The 25943-nt window shown below is 37.4% G+C and overlaps 1 protein-coding gene across 1 annotated transcript in view; it reads right to left on the bottom strand.

The window, feature by feature from the left end:
* The window catches only part of HAO1 (hydroxyacid oxidase 1), a 60443-nt gene that overhangs the window by 4708 nt on the left and 29792 nt on the right, over positions 1-25943 (bottom strand). The window contains exons 4-5 of the mRNA XM_007165237.2: positions 21689-21864; positions 4815-4906 (exon numbers count right to left, since the gene is read on the bottom strand). Of these exons, the coding sequence (XP_007165299.1) occupies positions 4815-4906; positions 21689-21864 (268 nt within the window). The remainder of the gene's footprint in view (positions 1-4814; positions 4907-21688; positions 21865-25943) is intronic.

The raw sequence follows: 25943 nt of genomic DNA, 5'->3' as shown, positions 1-25943 counted from the left end.
ATGATGCAAGCTATAATTAAGCATATTTCCCCATTTGAAACCAAAACCAAAGAAAAATATTAGCTAGCTTGGGTTCAATACACATTTTCACAGTCACGCAAATCAAGTCTGTTTAGGATATTTCCAATGCCCAAACTGGCCTAAAAAATAAACTAATAAAGATACTTAAAATGTGAATCCTGGGTTATAAAATGAAGTCCAGATTGGTGTTTCTTGTGTCCTTGGACAAGGATGTTCTATCCATAGCTGAGCATTTCTATCCTCCCTTTCTTCTTTCTGGAGCTGTAGTTTTACTGTGTATATATTATGCAGAATAATTCTGATCAGAGCAGATTAAATAAGTAAATGTAGTAGACAAATCCACTATTTTAAGACTGTTCTGTTTCCTTTTTTTTTCAGCTTGCTACACATCTAAGAGATGATTCATTTCAGCTTTTCTTTCCTTAAAGGTTCTTTAGACAACTAATTTCAGGCTTATCTCCAGCACAGTTAATCTACAGGAAAATACGGTAAGATTCCAATGTACTACTACTCACTCATCCATCCATTCATTGATTTTTTTTTAACATCTTTATTGGAGTATAATTGCTTTACAATGGTGTATTATTTTCTGCTTTATAATGAAGTGAATCAGCTATATATATATATATATATCCCATTCATTGATTTATCAAACACTTTATTGATTACCTGGCAGATTCCAGGCACTATGCCAGGCAGTTTAAGGAATCCAAAATGAATCCCACAGGGATCTGACTCCCAAAGAACCCCCCTCTTTCCTGTTCCTGCTCAAGGTACACACTTCCAGGTCCTCCCTGTCCCACAAAACTTCCACTCACAGAGGGCTTCCATCTTTCTACCTTCTTATAACATCCAGTCCTATACTCTTGATTTCCAAACCAAAGCAGTTGAGCACAAACAAAAGCAGATAAAGCCAGAGGTGCTTTAGTTAACAGTGAAGGAGACAGATTCCAGGCCACTGCCCACGAGTCCTCCTCTGACTCTCTACCCATCACGCTTCACCAGGCAGCCCTGGCTGGGGGTGGGGGTGTGAGTTCTACTAAACACGTTTAGAAAATCACCGGTCCATATAGGTCTGGCGATTGTTTGCAACTGTAAAAATGGCTACAACTATTTCCTTCCCTATCTCCATTTCCTTGCAATGTGACATTTCTGCTTCTCCCATCAAGAGGGAGAAATGGGGCCAGAAGAGTCTGTTTCCTCACCCCTTGAATCTGAACTAGGCTTGTGACCTGCTTTCACTAATAGAACAAGAGAGAAGTGACAGTGTGCCTGTTCTAAGCCTAGCGCTCAAGAGGTTTTGCATATTTCCACTTGCTCTCTAGGAAACCAGGCCACCTAATGTGCTAGATGTGAGACGATGCAGAGTCATCCTTGCTGATGTCATCCTACACTAGTCTGCCCTAGTAGACCCAGCAATTGACCACATACGCATATGAGTGAGCCCAGCCAGGACCAGAAAAACCTCCCAGTAGATATCAGCTCAAATTGCCAACACACAAAGTTGTGACATGAATAAATGGCTGTTGGATTTTAGCCAGTAAATTTCAGAGTGGTTTGTTACACAGCAAAAGCTAACTGATATATCAAGTGTTTCTCAAAGGTAGAATTTCATGAATCCCTTTCAGAAGGAAAAATGAAAGATCTCATAGAATATGCCCAAGGACTCAATTTTAGAAACACTGATTTAACAACCCAAAGTTTATTTTCTGAAAAGGTTTTACAGTTGAGAATTTTCACTAGAAAAGAATGTCATATATTTAAGTTTAAGGTAGTTTGGGTCCAGTTAGCATCAAAACAAAGATGAAAAAATGAAAAAAAAATTCTCCTAGGGTTCAGACTCCAGAGAATCTGTCTTTAGACCCCAGTTTGAGATGTTCCAGTACTGTGGATTTTGGAAATCGATTTGATTCTGCCATATCATTCTCTAATTACTCCAAGACAAGTCTTGGCCACATTATTACCTTCAGGGTAAGGATCTTAACATGAACTTATTTTTAAACTCTTTGCTGTAGCAGGGGTCTGGCAGTGGTTCTTGATAGCATTGCATTAAGATGGATCTAAGTCAAACTCCTGTTCTAGGACTCTTAGTGATAAGTATTTCTCCATACAAAGAAACTCTGTGATTTATAGAAATGTAGAAATCATATAATCCAGATGTTTTATTTTTGCAACCAACACAACATTATGAAGAGGCTAAGGCTGAAAAGTTTGAGCAACTTGCTCACTCAGCTCTCACCCCTCAGAGGAGGCAAGCCAAGGACTTGAACCCAAAACTCTGGGTTCATTTCAATGCCCTGCCAGTGAAATCATGTTGCCTCTTTGACTCTGACTTATGATGTCACAGAATGTACAGGACAGCAAGTCCTTCTGTGCATCTACTGAAAAGTTCTACACCACAGCATCCTCCAGGCCTTTTGCCACACGCCTCAAAACCACCACACTGAGAGAAAAACACCTTCACTATAACCTCAATCCTATTTCACATTCCTCTCATTGTCATGCACCTTAAATTTGCTCTAAAGTAGGAGGCAAAACTCAAGCAAGCATCTCATCTCATGCACACATCATGAGAAGAGGAAGATAATTGTTTTTCTTAAAACAGTCTCTGAGACCACAACTCACAAAGCCCTTTTAGATAAGTTTCCATACCCCCTCAGCCAGAAGGAAATAAATCACACCATTTAGATATTTTCCCCCTTAAAATCTAGTTAGATTTGATTTCAGTAGATTTAAATTTTATTTTTAGAAAACAAACTGAATTTGGCCTGCACACTAAGTCTACATCTTCATACAAAAGAGAGTCATAAATCAGTGGAAAAGCCTTGAACTGTGACCAACTTCTCCCTGCCCGAAGGAGCTCTTCACTCTCCACTGCAGGCAATGTTTAATATCACCTAAAAAGATGGGTTTTTATAAGTAATGCTGAATTGGAAAGAGCTGACAACTTTCAATTTTATGAAGTTGTTTTAATTTTAATTTTAATTATTGACTGCATGCAAAGACTTGATTCATTCCTATCATTAGCCCATTAGTGCTTCATGAAAAAGTCTGAGTGCAAATGCGTATACCCAATAGTCCCCTGTCATCATTAAATCTGCCCTAACCTACACAGCATCCATGGCTTTAGCTAAATCAGCCTGCTAGTTTAATGCAACAGTAATCCACTACTACTTTACTAAATTATTTGAATAAATTCAAATATTCATCCCAATTAAAGCCATCCCCTATTAACTATGACTAAATGGTTCTGACAAAAGGGGAAAATGCATATGATGATCCAGCTCAGAAATGATGGCCTAGGAAGTCCATCCACATTATTTTGTAGATACATATTTATTTAAATTTTGTTACATGATGCTAGCTTATTTTGCCTACGATAATTGAGATTATAGAACACTAAAGTTTAAAGGCACCAAAGAAGTAATCTAATTGATTTTTAAACTTTAAAAGATGAAAAAGCTGAAATTTGGAGGGGTTATTGAGTCCTTCTGCTCCATAACAGGTCAGGCCCTTCTCTCTTTCCTTGGCTCTCATAATTATGTGGGCCACCTCATTGATCTTCTTGCCCCCTGTAATGCCACAGTCTAATTTGTGATACTCATTGCTGCTAACTCAGGGCTTTGCTATTGCATATTCAATGACTCATAATATTAAAGGATCTCATCCCAGACCTTTCCGAGCACATGTATTTCCCAGGACTCCCGACTCCCACCAGGTAATGCAAACGAAATGGATTCCTTGGTATTCCCCAAACACATCTCACTCTTTCCCATTCCACTTTTAGATTCACACTCGTAAAAACAGGGGTCCACATGGGAACAGAGCAGAGGTGAAAGGCAACTGCAATGCCATTGCCTCATCTAAAAGAATCTTGGTCATGTTCCCACAAGTGGACAGCATGTCCACTCCACCTAAAGCTCCTGGCCTCCACTCTAGATCACGGATCCATGAAATCCACCCCTAGATATGTGTCTGCCTCCATGACTTTTGATCCATTTCTGGGCCCACCAATCCTTGATCTTAAAATCTACCGCTGGTTGGGTTCCTTGGCTCTTTGCCTTTTTGGAGCTAATTGCTCTCCTTTACATTTTTGACTTCATCGCACATCATTCCAGCCAGTTTAGTTTACTTTTATATCTGGATTCTGGACTCTGATTTGCCTAGCACAGTGTGTACAGTGTATACAAAACATAGATTCACATTGGATCTCCTGGGTAGCTGTCAAAAATACTAGTGCCTCTGCCTCCCCTGGTCCTGCAAGATTCTAATGGATGGATCTAGGGTGCAGCTTAGGAAGTAGGAGTCTTTACAGTTTCCCAGGTGATTCCAATATGCAGCCAAGGTAGTTCACAGATCCAACAGAGTAGCTTGTTTGCAGCAGACATTTCCTTACCTGGACCACAGGATTTCTACTTCCTTTCCCCACCTGCCCTCCCTCTGCAGTTCTTCAACCCCCACCTTCAGGAAACTCATGGCATAATCTTTTCTTTCATACTCCAATTTATAATATACCTATTGGTATATTTATGAATACAGGAATAATCCCTGCCCACAAATGACTGCATATTTAACACAGGCTTTTATAAGTTTACAACTAAATAGACTGAATAATTATCTAATTTAGGTAGTTACTTGCCACTAAACTTAAAATCTGAGTTCTTACCTATACTCATACATATTTTACCTTGAGTGTTCACACAAAAATATACACACAATGAAAGGCAGTCATAGAGATAGCCAAAAGTGGAATAGAAAGGAGAATTCCAGTTGAGGCATTTGCCAAAACTCACAGTGGCTGGCACCCCATCAAGCTGTCGACCCCCATGATTTGACACCAAGATCCCATCCAAACCATGTTTAACTGCCTCCCTGGCATCATCACCTAGAAAGAGAAAGACAACCATTGTATGGAAAAGGCAACTTAATAAAGGCTTGAGTTTTGAGGCTAAAGCATCCCAGTCAAAGGGAGCCTGACCTCATACATTCGTATCTTGCTTGGAAATTTTAACACAGAAATACACCCAAGGGTTAAATCTGGAATTATAGTGATGGCTTCTTTGGCCAAAAAAGGTTAACACTTAAAACAATTTAATGATGAAATAAAATTATCAATAGATAGCAAATTGACATGCAGTTAAAATGTATTTATCCTCAAAATTAAATACTCTTGCTAAGTAATTTTTTTATTAACAAGATATTATTTAGCATTTAATATAATTATTCCTCTACAATTTGGATAACATAAAAGAACATACAAGTAGCAAGCACTTTCAGTACAACAGGTGATGAACAAGTCTATTTCAAAAACATTCCTTAATATAAAGATATAACTTCAGTAATTATTTTAAGTAATAGTGTTCTATAATTAAACGTATTTTGCCCATTGAAATATATAAAAATGTAATATGAAAATTATATGCTACACCTCTAATCATGCTTCTAATCATGCTAAACCTCTAATCATGCTTCAAAATATATTGGTTTCTCAAAATATAGTTTTAAATAGTAGATTAACATTTCCTTAAATTGGTTTCCAACTTTTTTTATACTTTGTATTTTAACTATTATTTTCAAAAGTCTCCCAATAGGGCTTCCCTGGTGGCGCAGTGGTTGAGAATCTGCCTGCCAATGCAGGGCACACAGGTTCGAGCCCTGGTCTGGGAAGATCCCACATGCCGCGGAGCAACTGGGCCCATGAGCCACAACTACTGAGCCTGCGTGTCTGGAGCCTGTTCTCCGCAACAAGAGAGGCCGCGATAATGAGAGGCCTGCGCACCGCGATGAAGAGTGGCCCCCGCTTGCCACAACTAGAGGAAGCCCTCGCACAGAAACGAAGACCCAACACAGCCAAAAATAAATAAATAAATAAAATAAAATAAATTAAAAAAAAAAAAAAAGTCTCCCAATAAAAACCATTTTCTAACAGAATTATGAAAATAACACTGGTTCTCCAATTTAACACTCAAAGATAGCCCAAGGTTATAGTGAAATCAGGTTTTGGAAACTTAAGCAGATAGATACAGAACATTGTATATATTTATAAATTCAGCAATGGAGATCAAGAGCAGACCTGACAAGAATAATAAAAAAAGATTCACAAGAGAGTTTATAATTCTGATTGTTTGAAAGTTTTATGCTAAATCACCATCTTCCAAACTGTGTTTCATGGAATACTGCTTTTTAAATATTCCCATTTTTCAAAATAATGTTAGAAATATTTTTCTTCTAAAATTATAGGTACATGGAAATGTTAAACCCATGTGGTATAGACTGAATGTTTGTGTCCTTAAAAATTCACATGTTCGGGCTTCCCTGGTGGCGCAGTGGTTGAGAGTCTACCTGCCAAGGCAGGGGACACGGGTTCGAGCCCTGGTCCAGGAAGATCCCACATGCCACAGACCAACTGGGCCAGTGAGCCACAATTACTGAGCCTGCGCGTCTGGAGCCTGTGCTCCACAACAAGAGAGGCTGCGATAGTGAGAGGCCCGTGCACCGTGATGAAGAGTGGCCCCTGCTTGCCACAACTAGAGAAAGCCCTAGCACAGAAATGAAGACCCAACACAGCCATAAATAAATAAATAAATAAATTTTAAAAAATAAAAAAAATTAAAATTAAAAAAAAAGTTAAAAAAAAAAAAATTCACATGTTCTAGATTGGTCCAAGATAGCAGAGTAGAAGGATGTGCATTCACTCCCCTTTGCGAGAGCACCAGAATCACAACTAAGTGCTGAACAATCATTGACAGGAAGACACTGGAACTCACCAAAAAAGATACCCCACATGCAAGGACAAAGGAGAAGCCACAACAAGATGGTAGGAAGGGTGCAATCACAATAAAATCAAATCCCATAACTTCTGGGTAGTTGACTCACAAACAGAAAAACAATTATACCATAGAAGTCCACCCATGGGAGTGAAGGTTCTGAGCCCCACGTCAGGCTACCCAACCATGGGAGGAGGAATTCCCAGAGAAACAGGCTTTGAAGTCTAGTGTGATTTGATGGCAGGACTTTGACAGGTCTGGGGGAAACAGAGAGTCTACTCTTGGAGGGCACACACAAAGTAGTGTGTACATCAGGACACAGGGGGAAGGAGCACTGACCCCATAGGAGACTGAACCAGACCTACCTACTTGTGTTGGAGGGTCTCCTGCAGAGGCGGGGGTGGCTGTGGCTCACCGTGGGGACAAGGACACTGGCAGCAGAAGTACTGGGAAGTACTCCTTGGTGTGAGCCCTCCCAGAGTCCACCATTAACCCCACCAAAGGGCCTGTAGGCTCCAGTGCTGGGTCATCTCTGACCGAACAACCAACGGGGGGAACTCAGTCCCACCCATCAGCAGACCAGCAGATTAAAGTTTTATTGAGCTCTGCCCACAAGAGCAACGCCCAGCTGAACCCACCACCAGTTCCTTCCATCAGGAAGCTGGCACAAGCCGCTTAGATAGCCTCATCCACTAGAGATCAGACAGCAGAAGCAAGAAGAACTACAATCCTGCAGCCTGTGGAACAAAAACCACATTTACAGAAAAACAGACAAAATGAAAAGGCAGAGGACTATGTACCACATGAAGGAACAAGATAAAACTCCAGAAAAAAAACTAAACGAAGTGGAGATAGGCAACCTTCCAGAAAAAGAATTGAGAATAATGATAGTGAAGGTGATCCAAAACCTTGGAAAAAGAATGGAGGCAAAGATTCAGAAGATGCCAGAAATGTTTAACAAAGGCCTAGAAGAATAAAAAAAAAAAAAAAAAAAAGACCTAGAAGAATTAAAGAACAAACAAACAGAGAGAAACAATACAATAACTGAAATGAAAAATACACTAGAAGGAATCAATAGCAGAATAACTGAGGCAGAAGAACGGATAAGTGGTCTGGAAGACAGAATGGTGGAAATCACTGCCATAGAACAGAATAAAGAAAAAAGAATGAAAAGAAATGAAGACAGCCTAAGAGACCTCTGGGACAGCATTAAACAAACCAACATACATATTATAGGGGTCCAAGATGCAGAAGAGAGAGAGAAAGGACCCAAGAAAATATTTGAAGAGATTGTAGTTGACAACTTCCCTAACATGGGAAAGGAAATAGTCACCCAAGTCCAGGAGGTGTAGAGGGTCCCAGGCAGGATAAACCCAAGGAGAAACACACTGAGACACATAGTAATCAAATTGACAAAAATTAAAGACAAAGAAAATGTATTAAAGGCAACAAGTGAAAAACGACAAACAAAATACAAGGGAACTCCCATAAGGTTAACAGCTGATTTCTCAGCAGAAACTCTACAAGCCAGAAGGAAGTGGCACGATATATTTAAAGTGATGAAAGGGAAGAATCTACAACCTGCATTACTCTACCCAGCAAGGATCTCATTGCGATTCGACAGAAAAATCAAAAGCTTTACAGACAAGCAAAAGCTAAGAGAATTCAGCACCACAAACCCAGCTCTACAACAAAGGCTAAAGGAACTTCTCTAAGTGGGAAACACAGGAGAAGAAAAGGACCTACAAAAACAAACCCAAAACAATTAAGAAAATGGTAATAGGGACATATATCGATAATTACTTAAAAGTGAATGGATTAAATGCTCCAACCAAAAGACACAGGCTTGCTGAATGGATACAAAAACAAGACACATATATATGCTGTCTACAAAAGACCCACTTCAGACCTAGGGACACATACAGACTGAAAATGAGAGGATGGAAAAAGATATTCCATGTAAATGGAAATCAAAACAAAGCTGGAGTAGCAATACTCATAACATATAAAATAGACTTTCAAATAAAGAATGTTACAAGAGACAGGGAAGGACACTACATAATGATTAAGGGATCAATCCAAGAAGAAGTTATAACAATTATAAATATATATGCACCCAACATAGGAGCACCACACTACATAAGGCAACTGCTAACAACTATAAAAGAGGAAATCAGCAGTAACACAATAATAGTGGGGGACGTTAACACCTCACTTACACCAATGGACAGATCTTCCAGACATAAAATTAATAAGGAAACACAGTTTTAAATGACACAATAGATCAGATAGATTTAATTGATATTTATAGGATGTACCATCTGAAAACTGCAAAATACAATTTCTTCTCAAATGCACATGGAACATTCTCCATGATAGATCACATCTTGGGTCATAAATCAAGCCTTGGTAAATTTAAGAAAATTGAAATCATATCAAGCATCTTTTCTGACCACAACGCTATGAGATTAGAAATAAATTACAGGTTAAAAAACGTAAAAAACACAAACACATGGAGGTTAAACAATACATTACTGAATAACCAATGGATCACTGAAGAAATCAAAGAGGAAATCAAAAAATACCTAGAGACAAATGACAATGAAAACAAGATGATTCAAACCTATGGGATGCAGCAAAAGCAGTTCTAAGAGGGAAGTTTATAGCAATACAATCCTAACTCAGGAAACAAGAAAAATCTCAAATAAACAATCAAACTTTACAGCTAAAGGAACTACAGAAAGAAGAACAAGCAAAACCCAAAGTTATTAGAAGGAAAGAAATCACAAAGATCAGAGCAGAAATAAATGAAATAGAAACAAAGAAAATAATAGCAGAGATCAATAAAACTAAAAGCTCGTTCTTTGAGAAGATAAACAAAATTAATAAACCTTTAACAAGACTCAGCAAGAAAAAGAGGGAGAGGACTCAAATCAATAAAATTAGAAAAAGAAGTTACGACCGACACCACAGAAATACAAAGCATCATAAGAGACTACTGCAAGCAACTCTATGCCAATAAAACGGACAACCTGGAAGAAATGGACAAATTCTTAGAAGGATATAACCTTCCAAGACTGAACCAGGAAGAAACAGAAAATATGAACAGACCAATCACAAGTAATGAAATTGAAACTGTGATTAAAAATCTTCCAACAAACAGAAGTCCAGGACCAGATGGATTCACAGGTGAATTCTTTCAAAATTTAGAGAAGAGCTAACACCCAGCCTTCTCAAACTCTTCCAAAAAAATTACGGAGGGAGGACCCCTCCCAAATTCATTCTACGAGGCCACAATCACCCTGACACCAAAACCAGAGAAAGATAATACAAGAAAAGAAAATTACAGAGTAATATCACTGATGAATATAGATGAAAACATCCTCAACAAAATAACAGCAAACAGAATCCAACAATACATTAAAAGGATCATACATCATGATCAAGTGGGATTTATTGCAGGAATGCAAGGATTCTTCAATATATGCAAATCAAACAATGTGATACACCATATTAACAAACTGAAGAATAAAAACCATATGATCATCTCAATAGATGCAGAAAAGCTTCTGGCAAAATTCAACACCGATTTATGATAAAAACTGTCCAGAAAGTGCGCATAGAAGGAAACTACTTGAACATAATAAAGGCCATGTATGGCAAACCCACAGCAAACATCATTCTCAATGGTGAAGAACTGAAAGCATTTCCTCTAAGATCAGAAAAAAGACAAAGTTGTCCATTCTCAACACCATTATTCAACATAGTTCTGGAAGTCCTAGCCACAGCAATGAGAAAAGGAAAAGAAATAAAAGTAATCCAAATCAGAAAAGAAAAAGTAAAACTGTCACTGTTTGCAGATGACATGACACTATACATAGATAATCCTAAAGATGCCACCAGAAAACTACTAGAGCTAATCAATGAATTTGGTAAAGTTGCAGGATACAAAATTAATGCACAGAAATCTCTTCCATTCCTATACACTAACAACAAAAGATCAGAAAGAGAAATTAAGGAAACAATCCATTTCACCATTGCAACAAAAAGAATAAAATACCTAGGAATAAACCTACCTAAGGAGACAAAAGACCTGTATGCAGAAAACTGTAAGACACTGATGAAAGAAATTAAAGATGACACAAAAAGATGGAGAGATATACCATGTTCTTGGATTCGAAGACTCAATATTGTGAAAATACTATACTACCCAAAGCAATCTACAGATTCAATGAAATCCCTATCAAACTACCAATGGCATTTTTCACAGAACAAGAACAAAACATTTTACAATTTTTATGTAAACCCAAAAGACCCCGAAGAGCCAAAGCAATCTTGAGAAAGAAAAACGGAGCTGGAGGAATCAGGCTCCCGGACTTCAGACTATACTACGAAGCTACAGTAATCAAGACAGTATGGTATTGGCACAAAAAAAGAACTATAGATCAGTAGAACAGAATATAAAGCCCAGAGGTAAACCCACACACATATGGTCACCTTATCTTTGATATAGGAGGCAAGAATATACAATGGAGAAGATACAGGTCTTCAATAAGTGATGCTGGGACAACTGGACAGCTACATGTAAAAGAATGAAATTAGAACACTCCACAACACTGTACACAAAAATAAACTCAAAATGCATTAGAGACCTAAATTTAAGACCAGACACTATAAAACTCTTAGAAGAAAACATAGGCAGAACACTGTATGACATACATCACAGCAAGATCCTTTTCGACCCACCTCCTAGAGTAATGGAAGTAAAAACAAAAAAAAACCAAATAGGACCTAATGAAACTTAAAAGCTTTGCACAGCAAAGGAAACCATAAACAAGATGAAAAGACAAATCTCAGAATGGGAGAAAATATTTGAAAACGAAGTGACTGACAAAGGATTAACCTCCAAAATATACAAACAGCTCATGCAGCTCAATATCAAAAAAGCAAACAACCCAATCCAAAAATGGGCAGAAGACCTAAATAGACATTCTCCAAAGAAGATATACAGATTGCCAACAAGCGTATGAAAGGATGCTCAACATCACTAATCATTAGAGAAATGCAAGTCTAAACTACAATGAGGTATCACATCACACCGGTTAGAATGGCCATCATCAAAAAATCTACAAACAATAAATGCTGGAGAGGTGTGGAGAAAAGGAAACCCTCTTGCACTGTTGATGGGAATGTAAATTGGTACAGCCACTATGGAGAACAGTATGGAGGTTCCTTAAGAAACTAAAAACAGAACTACCATACAACCCAGCAATCCCACAACTGGGCATATACCCTGAGAAAACCATAATTCAAAAAGAGTCATGTATCCCAATGTTCATTGCAGCACTATTTACAATAGCCGGGGCATGGAAGCAACCTAAGTGTCCATCAACAGATGAATTGATAAAGAAGATGTGGCACATATATACAATGGAATATTATTCGGCCATAAAAGGAAACGAAAATGAGTTATTTGTAGTGAGGTGGATGGACATAGATTCTGTCATACTGAGTGAAGTAAGTCAGAAAGAGAAAAACAAATACCATATGCTAACACATATATATGGAATCTAAAAAAAAAATTGTTCCTTATGAACCTAGGGGCAGGACAAGAATAAAGACTCAGATGTAGAGAATGGACTTGAGGACATGGGGAGGGGTAAGGGTAAGCTGGGACTAAGTGAGAGAGTGGCATGGACATATATACACTATCAAATGTAAAATAAGTAGCTAGTGGGAAGCAGCTGCATAGCACAGGGACATCAGTTTGGTGCTTTTTGTCCCCCTAGAGAGGTGGGATAGGGAGGGTGTGAGGGAGATGCAAGAGGGAGGAGATGTGGGGATATATGTTTATGTATAGCTGATTCAGTTTGTTATAAAGCAGAGACTAACACACCATTGTAAAGCAATGATACTCCAATAAAGATGTTAAAAAAAAAAAAAACAGATCGGGAGATATACCATGTTCTTGGATTGGAAGAATCAATATTGTGAAAATGACTATACTACCCAAAGCAATCTACAGATTCAATGAAATCCCTCTCAAATTACCAATGACATTTTTTACAGAACTAGAACAAAATCTCTTAAAATTTGTATGGAGACACAAAAGACCGCAAATAGTCAAAGCAACCTTGAGGGGAAAAAACAGAGTTGGAGGAATCAGACTCCCTGAGTCCAAAATAATTACAAAGCTACAGTCATCAAGACAATATGGTACTGGCACAAAAACTGAAATATAGATCAATGGAACAGGATGGAAAGCCCAGAGATAAACCCACGCACCTATGGTCAACTAATGTATGACAAAGGAGGCAAGGATATACAAAGGAGAAAAGACAGTCTCTTCAATAAGTGGTGCTGGGAAAACTGGAGAGCCACATGTAAAAGGATGAACTTAGAACATTCCCTAACACCATACACAAAAATAAACTCAAAATTGATTAAAGACCTAAATATAAGGCCAGACACTATAAAACTCTTAGAGAAAAACGTAGGGAAAACTCTCTTTGACATAAATCACAGCAAGATCTTTTTTGATCCACCTCCTAGAGTACTGGAAATAAAAACAGAGAAAAAAAAAATGGAACCTAATGATACCTAAAAGTTTTTGCACAGCAAAGGAAACTATAAACAAGGTGAAAAGACAACCCTCAGATTGGGAGAAAATATTTGCAAATGAATTAATGGACAAAGATTAATCTCCAAAATATACAAGCATTTCATGCAGCTCAATATTAAAAAAACAAACAACCCAATCCAAAAATGGGCAGAAGACCTAAATAGACATTTCTCCAAAGAAAACCTACAGATGGCCAAGAAGCACATTAAAAAGTGCTGAACATCACTAATTATTAGAGAAATGCATATCAAAAGTACAATGTGGTATCACCTCACACCAGTTAGAATGGGCATCATCAGAAAATCTACAAACAACAAATGCTGGAGAGGGTGTGGAGAGAAGGGAACCCTCTTGCACTGTTCATGGGAATGTAAATTGATATAACCACTATGGAGAACAGTATGGAGGTTCCTTAAAAAACTAAAAATAGAATTACCATATGACGCAGCAATCCCTCTACCGAGCATATAACTAGAGAAAACCATAATTCAAAAATCCACATGCACCCCAATGTTCATTGCAGCACTATTTACAATAGCCAGGTCATGGAAGCAACCTAAATGCCCATTGATAGACAAGTAGATAAAGAAGATGTGGTACGTATATACAATGGAATATTACTCAGCCATAAAAAGGAATGAAATTGGATCATTTGTAGAGACGTGGATGGACCTAGAGACTGTCACATTGAGTGAAGTAAGTCAGAAAGATAAAAACAAATATCGTATATTAACTCATATATGTGGAATCTAGAAAAATGGTGCAGATGAACCGGTTTGCAAGGCAGAAATAGAGACAACAGATGTAGGGAACAAACATATGGACACCAAGGGGTAAAGTGACAGCAGGGGTGGGGGTGGTGATGGGATGAATTGGGAGATTGGGATTGACATATATACACTAATATGTATAAAATAGATAACTAATAAAAACCTGCTGTATAAAAATAAATACATAAAATAAAATTCAAAAAAAAAATCACATGTTGAATCTTTAACCCCCAATGTTATAGGATGTGCAGATGAATACTTTGAGAAGTAATTAGGGTTAGATGAGGTCCAGAAGGTAGGGCACTCATGATGGTATTTGTGCCCTTGTAAAAGACACCAGAGAGCTTGCTCTTCTCTCTCTCCATGCACACAGGGAAGAGGTCATGTTGGTACACAGTGGCAAGGTGGCCATCTGTGACTCAAGGGAAGAGTCTTCACAGAAACCAACCATGTTGGCAACCTAATCTCAGACTTCCAGCTTCCAGAATTTTGAGAAAATAAATTTCTTTTTTTTAAACAGTCTCTCAGGCAGCCTGAGCCAACTAAGACATCATGTCATCATGTTGTTATTATTATTATTATCACTATTAGGGACTATTATATATATGGAACATGTACTATACTATATATATATATATACTATAAGGAATATATAGTATACATAATTATATAAGGAATGTTATGGCAAACCCTAAAATTCAATAAAATACAGTTGACCATTGAACAACAATGCAGGGGTTGGGGCACCGACCTCCACACAGTCAAAAATCCGCTTATAACTTACAGTCGGTCCTCCGCATATGCAGTTCCTCTGCATCTGTGGCTCCGCATCCACAGATTCAACCAACCCAGGATAGCACAGTACTGTGGTACTTGCAACTGCAAAAATCCACTGAGCAGTTCAAACCTATGTTGTTCAGGGGTCAACTGTAGTATGAAAGGTCATCTAATATATGAATTGCCAGTGTTTACCAACTAATTGTTTTTGTATGTTATCTATCCACTAGTAAGCATACCTTGTGTTAGGCATTTTGTTACATACTAAATATATGATTGATATTCTAAATTTATTTTTTATTAAATATAAAATCCAATGTTTTAATCCAAGCATGCATTATATCTTGTTGGCATCTCATTGGCAATTTCGGAGCCATTCATAAGGAAAAGACCCTATAGCCTCAGGACTGAAAGATGACTTTTCCCCTCACTCCATTAGTTCATTAATATTTTATATTTTAATGTTGCTTCATATTTGGACCATACGTGTTTTATCACACAACTTTCTTTTCCTGGATTTCTAATTACCTTTCCTTTTTTTCCCCCTCCATTTAATCACGAGACTTTAGAGTATTCTCAATTTTTGAACCTCTCCATGATTCTATCTAACCTATTTAAATCCTCTTGTCTTCCCTCTGGAGTCTACCCCCTGGAGCCCTCTGCCTTCCTGTTCTATCCTGCTCTGGTTACTCTCAAGGCTTTACTCTTCATTCTATAGGAATTCTCCTACTTCTCTAGGTTGAGTCTATTTCTAGTCAAGTTTATGCTTTCATTTGGTAAGTGTTCTTATTTGTTTATAGTATATTCCTTTGTAACTTCCTGAAAAAGGATCCATGGGAGGTACACTTACAGAGCATTTGAATACCTTCTCTTTTGTTTGAATGATAATTGGATTAGGCATAATATTCTAGGTTGAAAAATTATTTTCCTTAGAACCTAAAAAAAACATGATTCCATTGTCTTCCAGTGCCCATTGTTGTTGACAAGAAATTTGAGGCCAGTTTGACTCCCATTACTTTGTATTAACCTGTTTTATGTTTGTTTTCTCTCCTTATACACATTTTCTCCTGAAATTTCATGAGATGTAATATGCTGCAACTTGTTTTCTCGTGTCTACTGATTTATGTCTACAGCATTCAGATAATGTCTCTCTTTAATAATTTCTTCCCTTCCTCTTATCAGTTGAATATTGGACATTTTAAAGAGTCTTCAAGCTTCTCCTTCATTTAATAATATTTTCTTTCTATTTGTCTTTTTGTTTTACATTTTGGGAAATGTCTTTGACTCTCTTCTTCAGTTAATCAATAATTTTATTTTTAATTCCAGAAATCATGTTTTTAATATTTGGGAACTCTTTTTTATATTCTGATTTTCTTTTCATGGTAGACTTTTCTTATTTAGGCATATTTTCAACTTCTCTATCATTTGCAATTTTTAAAGTTCTTTTCTTACTTTATCCCTTTCCTCTGGGATCAGCTTTTCTGCAGATTTACCTTGGTCTTTTATGGTTTGGTGTTTCTGAAATGCATTGTGATGCTAAATTTTTCACTTATATACAATGAAGAAAGACTAGGGAGCTAATATAGGCTTCTGGAGCTGTTTTGCAAATCAATTTTATTCCTGCCAAGTCTTTCCCTAGAGAAGAAATTCTTGGAACTCCATGTGGGACAAGACAAGGAAAGTCAACTGAGGGGCTACTGGACTGTGAGCTTCAGTGACAGAATGAGGACAGTATCATGGCATGTTGTGAAGGTCATCCACCCATAGGTTGTCCCAGCATCCATTTATTTCATTAAAAAGGAGCAAGCTACTATGCCAAGTTGTCTATTATTGCATGAGGGGGAAAGGATTATTGGCTGGTACGTGAGTTTCACAAACAGAACTCCAATTAATCCCCTTGCTTTTCAGTTTCCACTTTTCATCCCCCATCTCTGTCACACTTACACACTAGACACCCAGAGCCCCCTGAGGCATCCCATGATATGACTTGCTCCTGCCTTCAGGGTTCCCACCAAGACTACCTGCAGAGGCAGTTTTCTTTTCATTTTCCTCCTGTCAACATGATCTCTTACATTTTGTTTCTTTCATAAATTTCTTGAGGTTTCTCTGCTGTTTGTGCCTCTCATTTTCCTTTGCTTTGTTGTCATAAGTGTTATGTATTTTTGGACTGCTATACTTTAATTTCAGTGGGGTCTTAGTTTTGGTAAGAGTGTTTTGAACCAAAAGCCCAATATACCATCATTTAAAACATGTTTGGAAAATGGTTCTCTAAAGACACAGCCTTAATACAGTGCAGTCCAGTAGAACTTTGCTATGATGATAGAAATGTTCCAGATCCGTGTGGTTCCATAAAGTAGCACATGTAGCCATAGAGTAATGGAAGTGTGGCAGTGTAAGTGAGAAACTGGAATTTTACCTTTATTTAATTTTAATTAACTTGAATGGTCACACTTGGCTAGTGGCTGCCATATTGGCTAGCTCAGCTTTAATGTTTGCATGAGTTTACTACTCTGATAAAGAGATGTAGTGTGGTATTTTTCGAAAAATCTAGATATAACCATAAGTAACCTTAATGAACAATGTAAAATGTATTTGGAATTGCCCTGGTTATCTAGTTGTGTATATGATACCAAACATAAAATCAAAAGTTAAAAAATCAAAATATAGGAACTATATATGAACCCCGTGATTGAAGATGTACGAAATCCTCCTATGTATATGCAGATACCTGCCACCATGTAGCTATAACCTGTGTTTTGAGATATTGAATACTGTCAATAAGCTGATCCTACCCAGTATGAAAAAGAGATTACACCTTAGGCTTAGTGATAAGACCACTTAGATTTGAATCCTGTATCTGCTACTTGCTTGCCATGTAAGTGGCAAGTTATTTAACTTTTTCTTGTGCGTCAGTGTACTAAATTACAAAATGGGGATAAAGATTCACATAAGAGTGGTTTGTGGATTAAAGGAGTTGAATGAATGCTTCAAAAGTGCCTGACACATGTTGAGCACCCAGATGAATATGCACTATTATTATTATTATTTTCATCTGATGGTGCAGGGAGTGTTAACTAAGAAGATGAGTAGGTAGAAGAAGATTCATTTGCTTGATACTTTTGGCAAGTTTGTTTGAGTTTTGTTTATAATAATAAATTTTCATCCTAGCGAGGATTATGGTTATTATGAGCCTTTCATTTTGAAGTAAGTGCTACTTAAGTCATAGTTTGTTGTCTTCTATCATTTCAAGTGGTTTTCTGTGTTCTTCCAGGCAGTGCTGGGAATGTAGGGAGAAATGACAGAGTGGTTTGCTCAGAAGATAGGATCATGAGCATCTAGGGAATAAAGAAAGTAATCATTTAGGACCAGATACGAGCCCCTTTCACTACTTGCTTATGAAATCTTGTCCGTAGTTTTACATTTTATTTTAACCCAGAGAGAAAAATGTTTCCTTAATGAGAGAGTCAAAATGGTTTTAGCAAAATGTTGATGAATCTTTGATATTTTCATTAATCCCTAGAATTTACTGGTATGCCATTCCACATTTGTTGATTTGCCAGTTAATACACTAATTGATCGACAAACACAATAGTCAATAGTGAATAGCACTATTTGCTATCTTATTGACATATTATTTCCATACTTAATCTAAAATACCAAAGTGAAATGTAAGTACTCAAGATTTACCCTCAAGCCCTTGGAGTTTCTGACCCAGGACTCTGTGCTATCTCAACAGGAGTTTAGTAACTAAATCCTAGCTCCATAGCAGCAGCTTTGAACACAATCCAGGAACACTGAATATTCTTTGAAAATGTCTTTAAAAATTGTAGATAGGAAAATAATGAGTTAGAGAAGTTTCTGAGAGACCAAAAGCCACTACAGAAGTGAGACAGCCTAGTTTTTAATTTTTTTAATTAAAAAATAACACAACTCTAAAAAGCATATGTCTGCTCAAATGCCATTTGTTAGCATGAGTTCTGGCAAAGACCTAATCCTGCTTCAAGTACATGTTTGGAGTTTGTGCTAGTTTTCCAAAGTCAGAGTTTAACCACAGCAAGAGATTACATCTTGCAGTCCAATTTGCAGTCATTAGAATGCAATTCTTAAAATGGTGGTAAGGGGTGATGTTTCACTGAGATCTTCTCAGTTGCCCATGATTTCATGTTCCTACAAACATAATCTGTGTCTTTCTGGAAAAATGGAAATGAAAGAGGATAGATGACTCTCAGTCAGTCCATGTGACTTCTGGATGAAGATCTGTGAAATATTGACACCTGAATTTCCCACAAATGGCCTTGCCACCCCTGTCTTCCCTCCACCCAGAGTGGGCTTGTGTACCACCTGATGTAGCTGTTGTCATAGTGATGATTCTTGTTTGTTAAATAAATGAAATAAATAGTTACAGAGAAGCTAGACAATGTAAACTGTACATGTATAGATAAGTTATTTCCTTTCAAATGCCAAATGCCCTATCTCTCCTTCTCTTGCTTTTGTGCTCTCTCTAATTATAGACATTCATGTAGTTTTCACTGAGGATTTTACTTAACAAACATTTGGACTGTCTACTGGGTGCAAAACATAATGAAAATATGACAAGCAAGTCAATAATACATATGGATAAGAAGAAAAAAGAGAGGTGACGGTGGTGGTGGTGGTCCTTGGTAAAATGACCACAGAATGAAGTTCTAGAAGCCAAAGTATTTTTCAACATAACACATGATAGTAAAGTCTAATTCAATAGATTCATGTCACATCCTAGAAGACAAAGTTGTAGAAAATTATATATACTGGAAATCCAAAATTGCAAAGTTGGTTAAAAAATTAAATGACCTTGGTGTTTTTAAGCCAACTGCCCTGGGCCACTTCTGTGATGAGAGTGAATTAAATACTTGAAACAGCACTAATTTTGTAAAATAACTACACCCTCTCAGATTCCTCACTGCCATTACTGTAGGTCAGCCATAATCCTCTCTTTTCTGGGCAACAGCAGTTTCCTAAATAGCCTCCCTGACCACAGTTTTGCCACCTCCATTGAGAAGGTCCATTACACAAAGCATGATTTTTCTAAGATGCTAATCTGATGAGGTGGCTTCCCTGATCAATATTCTTAGTGGTCCTCAACAATCTTAAAGTCTACATTCTCTAATATGGCTTATATGTTTTAACATTGTTAACTTGTGACTGCTGTGTTTTGTCATGATTGAAGTCTGAAAAAGAGTCTTTTGACCTGATATCATGGCAAAACTCAAGGATCACCTTTCATTCTGGAATGAAACCTTCCCTAACTCACTTTTATAATTGTCTAAACCCTATTTTCACCCTCACCCTTATACTGCATAGATTTCAATCTCAGCACCTGTTAACGTCTTATTGCACCCAAATTCTTGTTTTTATGTCTGTCTCCTACAAGAATGGGGTGTCCTTTTGGCCAAGGACCTCAATTTTTTTTTTATTTTAGCACACAGTAAGCATGATAAGTGTTTATGAAATGAATGCGTGAGTGAATAATTGAATGGATGAATGAATAAATGGGGCAGATCTTCAGGTTAATGCTTTAGTACCTACAGTTGAATATAGCTACAGGAAGTAGCACTAACAATCATGGACTACAATATGGATGCAAGCAAGGTCAATGAAACTGTTGTTTAAAGGTGTCTGTAATATCAGGATATGCTCAATGAAGTATAATCCACAGAAATTTTGAACGAAAACAATGTTCAACAGGAAAGAATGTGACAATTTTGTTTTAAAATCACAGATTAAAACAGATCTGGATTTAAACATATCTCCACTACTTAAAAGCTTCATTAGGCCCATTCTTTTACTTGTATTAGCTTATTTTTGTGTACAGAATATTAAATAAAGTCGAGGGCATGCCTAGAATTTTATAAATAGGGGCTATGGAACTCATACATATTCAAGTAAAGCCTATGAAAAAGTTTTGATTCTATGTTGTTGTTAACCCTGAGATAAGTTAATAGAATCTCTCATCCCAGAGCCACTTACTTAAACATTTTCATTTAAAATAATATGTTTTGGGCAGTTATTCATATAACAGTACTTAAGAAATGTTTTCAAAGGCAAGAAAACATTTTTGTGGGTGAACACATTTACACTCCAAATTATTAGAGTCATTGGCACCTCCCTGTGGGATTTGCATACATGTGGATACTGGGGAAGTGGTCAAGTTCCTTAATACCTACGGCTTGATATTTGAGGATTTTAATGTTCTTGTCAGCCTTTCTATAAAGGGAGGTGATGTGGGATTCACCACACTCAAAAAGTCAGTTCTAGTCATTGGTACTGGGAGGGAACAGGAGAAAAATAGAAAAGCCTCTTTAAACAGGTCTGGCTGTCATAATATCATCCTTGGGGCTTCTTGTTGTCTGAGAGCAGCTGTTGGCAGCTTTCAACCAAAGCAATGAACTCAAGACCTTCTACCTAGATTTTGCCAAGCTCTGTGATTTGATGACAGTTCCAAAATAAGGCAATGGCATCCCAATTCTTTAGAAAAGGTAACTTCTTAATTCATGAGAATCCTGTTCTCCTTCAGAATACTACCTAAGAAGGAGGAAATATTTACTCACTAACACCAAAAGGGAGAATTGAGAGATAAGATGTCTCTATTTCCATACTCATTTTTCCTGATTATTTTCCCTGAAAAAGTATTATGATCATATCCATAAAGAATCATAAAATCATGGTGAACTCAATTAGAGAAATAAACAAACCTCTCAAAATGCCCTTTGCAACAATGGGCAGGGATGTCAGTCTTCTCAGCCATTTAATATCCTCCCAGCTGATAGATGGGTCTATTGCTTTAGCCACATATGCAGCAAGTCCACTGTTGTCTCCAAAATTTTCCTTGGGAGAAAATGCTAAATCACTGGTTTCAAAATTTTTCATTCTGAAATAAAGAATTACATAAAATGAGATATTTCCCAGAGTTAAAGATATCTTTACAATGACTCATTCAATGAAAAAAAAAAAAAAAAAAAAAGCGTTCCCTTTTCAAATCAATGGGCTGTTCACTCTTCAACCATCTACAGATTGATTGCATTTACATTTTCCATGTTTTGGTGCAGGATTCCAGGTTAAATGTGACAATCGAGTGGACTTAATTGGTCACTTAAAGTTTATTTTACATCTTAGGTTATTTACATAAATAAATCAGTTTAAAGGAGAAATGTTTGGCCAAGTTTAAATATCTCTACCTTTTTAAGCCAGTTTATGAATATAAACAATAAGTTTGATGCTATTTTCAGCCAGCAATGCATACTAATCATAAAGATGAACACTCGCTTGGTGCATCACAATTTACAAAGGACATTCATATAGCCACAATTTTAAAAGCTTTTGGAAAATAAAATTGATACTCTATAATTCCTATTTTATGTAGAAAATAAAACCAGAGCTGCAGAATGAGATGCCCTCAAGTATAAAACTAGCTAAGTCAGCATTTGAGTTTCAAACTAGGTCTCTTGACTCCTAATTACATTTTCTTCACTCAGATCTCAATTGCATTCTGGCAATTGCATTTGACTTCAGAAATCTTTCAAAGTCCTTGTGGAAAATTCTAGAGGAGACTGGAACTGCAGTAACATGTGTTAACAACTTCTGTCTGTTGTCTCTGTAGACTCTTTTCCCTGTCCTACTATTAGCATGGTGGTGGTGGTGGTGGGCATAGGGAGAATTGGGAAGTGTTTCCCAGCAAATGAGTTGTCAGGTCTTGCTTTTCCCTCCACTATTTAGTTGCTTTCTCTGAGGCTCTCTGCCTACTGACTCAGACTCCCCAATCTTCCAGACAATCCTGACCAAGACATGAGTTTTCCAATTATCAAGACCTTCCTTACTTTGCCTGTGATGTGATGGTTAGTTTTGTCAGCTTGACTGGGCTAAGGGATGCCTAGGTAACTGGGTAGAACATTATTTCTGGGTGTGTCTGTGAAATTAGCATTTAAATCAGTAGATTGAGGAAAGATATGGGTGGGCATCTTCCAATCTGTTGAGGCCCCAAATAGAACAAAAAGGTGGAGGAAGGACAAATTCATCCTCTCAGTTTGAGCTGAGACGTCCATCATCTCCTGCTCTTGCACATTGGAGCTATTGGTTGTCAAACCTTCTGGCTTGGACCAGGACTTACACTATGGGCCCCCATTTCTTGGGCCTTCACACTCAGACTGGGACTTATACCATTGACTCCCTTGGTTCTCAGGTCTTCGGATTTGGACTTGAACTACTCTGGCTTTCCTGGGCCTCCAGCTTGTAGATAGTAGATTGTGGGATTTCTTAGCCTCCATAATTGTGTGAGCCAATCCCTCATACTAAATCTTTCTATAGATATAGATACAGATATATAGATATGGATATCCTATTGGTTCTGTTTCTCTGGAGAACCTGACTAATACGTATGACTTTTTCTTGCTCTTGGAGCCTGAGTCACCATCTACGCAGAGGACACAACTTGTCAAGGGTGTTGGTATATAAATACCCCAGCTCCTTCACGCATAGGCAGACTAACTCTGAGAAGTATTCTACAAGATCTCCCAGAGTTTCCCAGCAGGGTTAAACTTTAGTTGCCCATAGCTGTAGCTGTCTTGAAAACATGCCCATTGTTCACTACTTCCCCTCCCTTGCACCTCTTCCCTACTCCTTTCATCTTCCAAAAGCACTGCTTGTACTTAAAACAGTGCCTCTCACTCTTCTCCTAAAGGAACCCAAACTGAGACACACCCCATTGAATTGCTGCCTTCTCCTATGTCTAATTTTGTTAACCCAGCTTAGAACAGTATTTTTCTAATTCACCTGTAAGACTCTGCTACTGGCTTACTCTATACCTGAAGTCTTTTCTCTTAGTCTAATATCCTGATATCTTGACTAGATTTTGGCAGTTCTCCAAGCTAGGGATAAAGTCTTTTCTGCCTGCACCTCTGACCACTAACTGGATTGATGGCCATCTGGATACACAATGGCACCATCCATGTGACTTACCTGCCCTACAGACCCAAATCCAATTACCTACTTCATTTCTCTAAAAGGCTGACTTTGAATGATGACAATAATCTGGACTCACCTTGTTCTTCTGCGCATTATAAATTACCATGCTAGCCAATGTCTTCTTTGCATAAAAGTACAGCTGTATCTCTCGCTTAGTCATAGGTTTTTATTCCCTTCCACTGGCTCTGCCACTGAACATAGAAAGGATCTTGGAGCCAAGGCTATAACAATTTTTATATAAACTTAGAAGCACATAGGCACACTATTTTTAATTTTTTTAAGAGAATCATAAGACTTCAGGACTTCCCTGGCGGTCCCGCGGTTAAGACTCCATGCTTCCACTGCAAGGGGCATGGGTTCAATCCCTGGTTGGGAAATTAAGATCCCGCATGCTGTGCTGTGCAGCCAAAAAAAAAAAAAAAAAAAGAGAGTGAATCATAAGACTTCAATACAAAATTAGGTTTAATGCTTTTAGTGTGCTTTCAGCTAAAATAGCTGGTTGTGTAGCTTGGGTGGCATCTATTATCATAAGGACATGAACATTCACATCCCAAGTAACTCTTTTCAACCACTGGCAATGTTTTCTCAATAAGGATTGAATAGTTGGTCTAATAATTTCATTGACTCAGGTGGCCATTAAATATCACAGAAAATTCCAACTCCATGAGAGTCATACTGGTATCCATGTATTTGCTGAGTTTTGGTTTGGATTTTAGCTGAAATATTTGGGATTTTTTTTTTTTAATCAAACCACTTAGGGTTGTACATTTTATCACAGACTTTGGCCTTCTGTTGTCATCCTAACTTTAATTAACCTAACCTTCTGATCAATAAACATACCCTTACTATGGAGACCTATCCATTACTTAGAAATGATATTAAGTGATATTAAATGCTAAACTTCTAAATAATATTGTTAATAAGAAAAAGGTCCAGTCTGTCTATCCCATAGGAAAACCAGGGAGGAAAAAAAAGAATAATATCTGTGTGTGTATATTCTCTGCATAGCACCCCACCCCCATCCCAAACAAGCTACAGTGTTTCAGCAGGGGTGGGGTGAAAGGGTGAAATGGATAGGAAAAAACAGAAACATGGATAAAATTATATAAATAACTGTTGTTATTCTTGGATGGTGAAATGCAGATCAACACTTGAATGAATGTTGCCTTACAGAAATTTCAGGGCACAATGAAGCCTTGTTGTTACTCTAAAACGTTGTTCAAAGCCAGAAGCCAAGAAAAAGTTTTCAGATATCTTGACAGAGACCCACGATGGAGTGTTTTACCCATGGCTCTGAAGGAAACCTCCATGAATGCTATTTTTATTAGAATTATGACATATACACAGAAAAACACTTAAAGCGGCTTCTGATAACCAAAGTACTCCATTTCATAAGGAAGGAAAAGGGCAACATCAAAATAATAACATGATTACTTGGGACCTAATTCTCCAAATCCCAATCTGTTTAATGACCCAAAGGCAAGGGATAGGATTTCTTCTTTGTAAGAGACTCATTGTGCCTTGAATGGCCCCCAAATATGCTTTTTAATCTATTATAAAAATGATTTTAGTTTTTAGTAAGTTAGTATTATAAAAAGGTAACAACTACTAAAGAAAGTTAACTTTATTAAATAACCAATTGTAACATTGATAAAGATGACTATTACTGAGAAATATACAATATTTTGCATTATAAGTATTGATAATGTGACATTAAAGATAAAGCCATATGTCTCCACTGTGGGAAACAAACTATAAAATAACAAATGGTATAACACACGGTATCAACACAATATGAGAGAGAGACATTCATAATACATTATAGAAATTGGTGCATGGAACACTAGCGTTTAATTCTGTGGTTAGGAAAACATCTCTATTGATTACGTAGCCCTGCTAATTTCTTCTTCAATGTGTCTGGGCAGTTGGAAGAAAGGTTCAGGGCAAGGATTTTAAGTATGAGCCCAAACCCTCATTCAACTTCTTACT

This window comes from Balaenoptera acutorostrata, chromosome 15 (genome assembly GCF_949987535.1).
Source record: "Balaenoptera acutorostrata chromosome 15, mBalAcu1.1, whole genome shotgun sequence".
NCBI classification, from domain to species: Eukaryota; Metazoa; Chordata; class Mammalia; order Artiodactyla; family Balaenopteridae; genus Balaenoptera; species Balaenoptera acutorostrata.
Note: the sequence above shows the minus strand (reverse complement) of the source record. Positions and strands in the feature narration are given on the sequence as shown.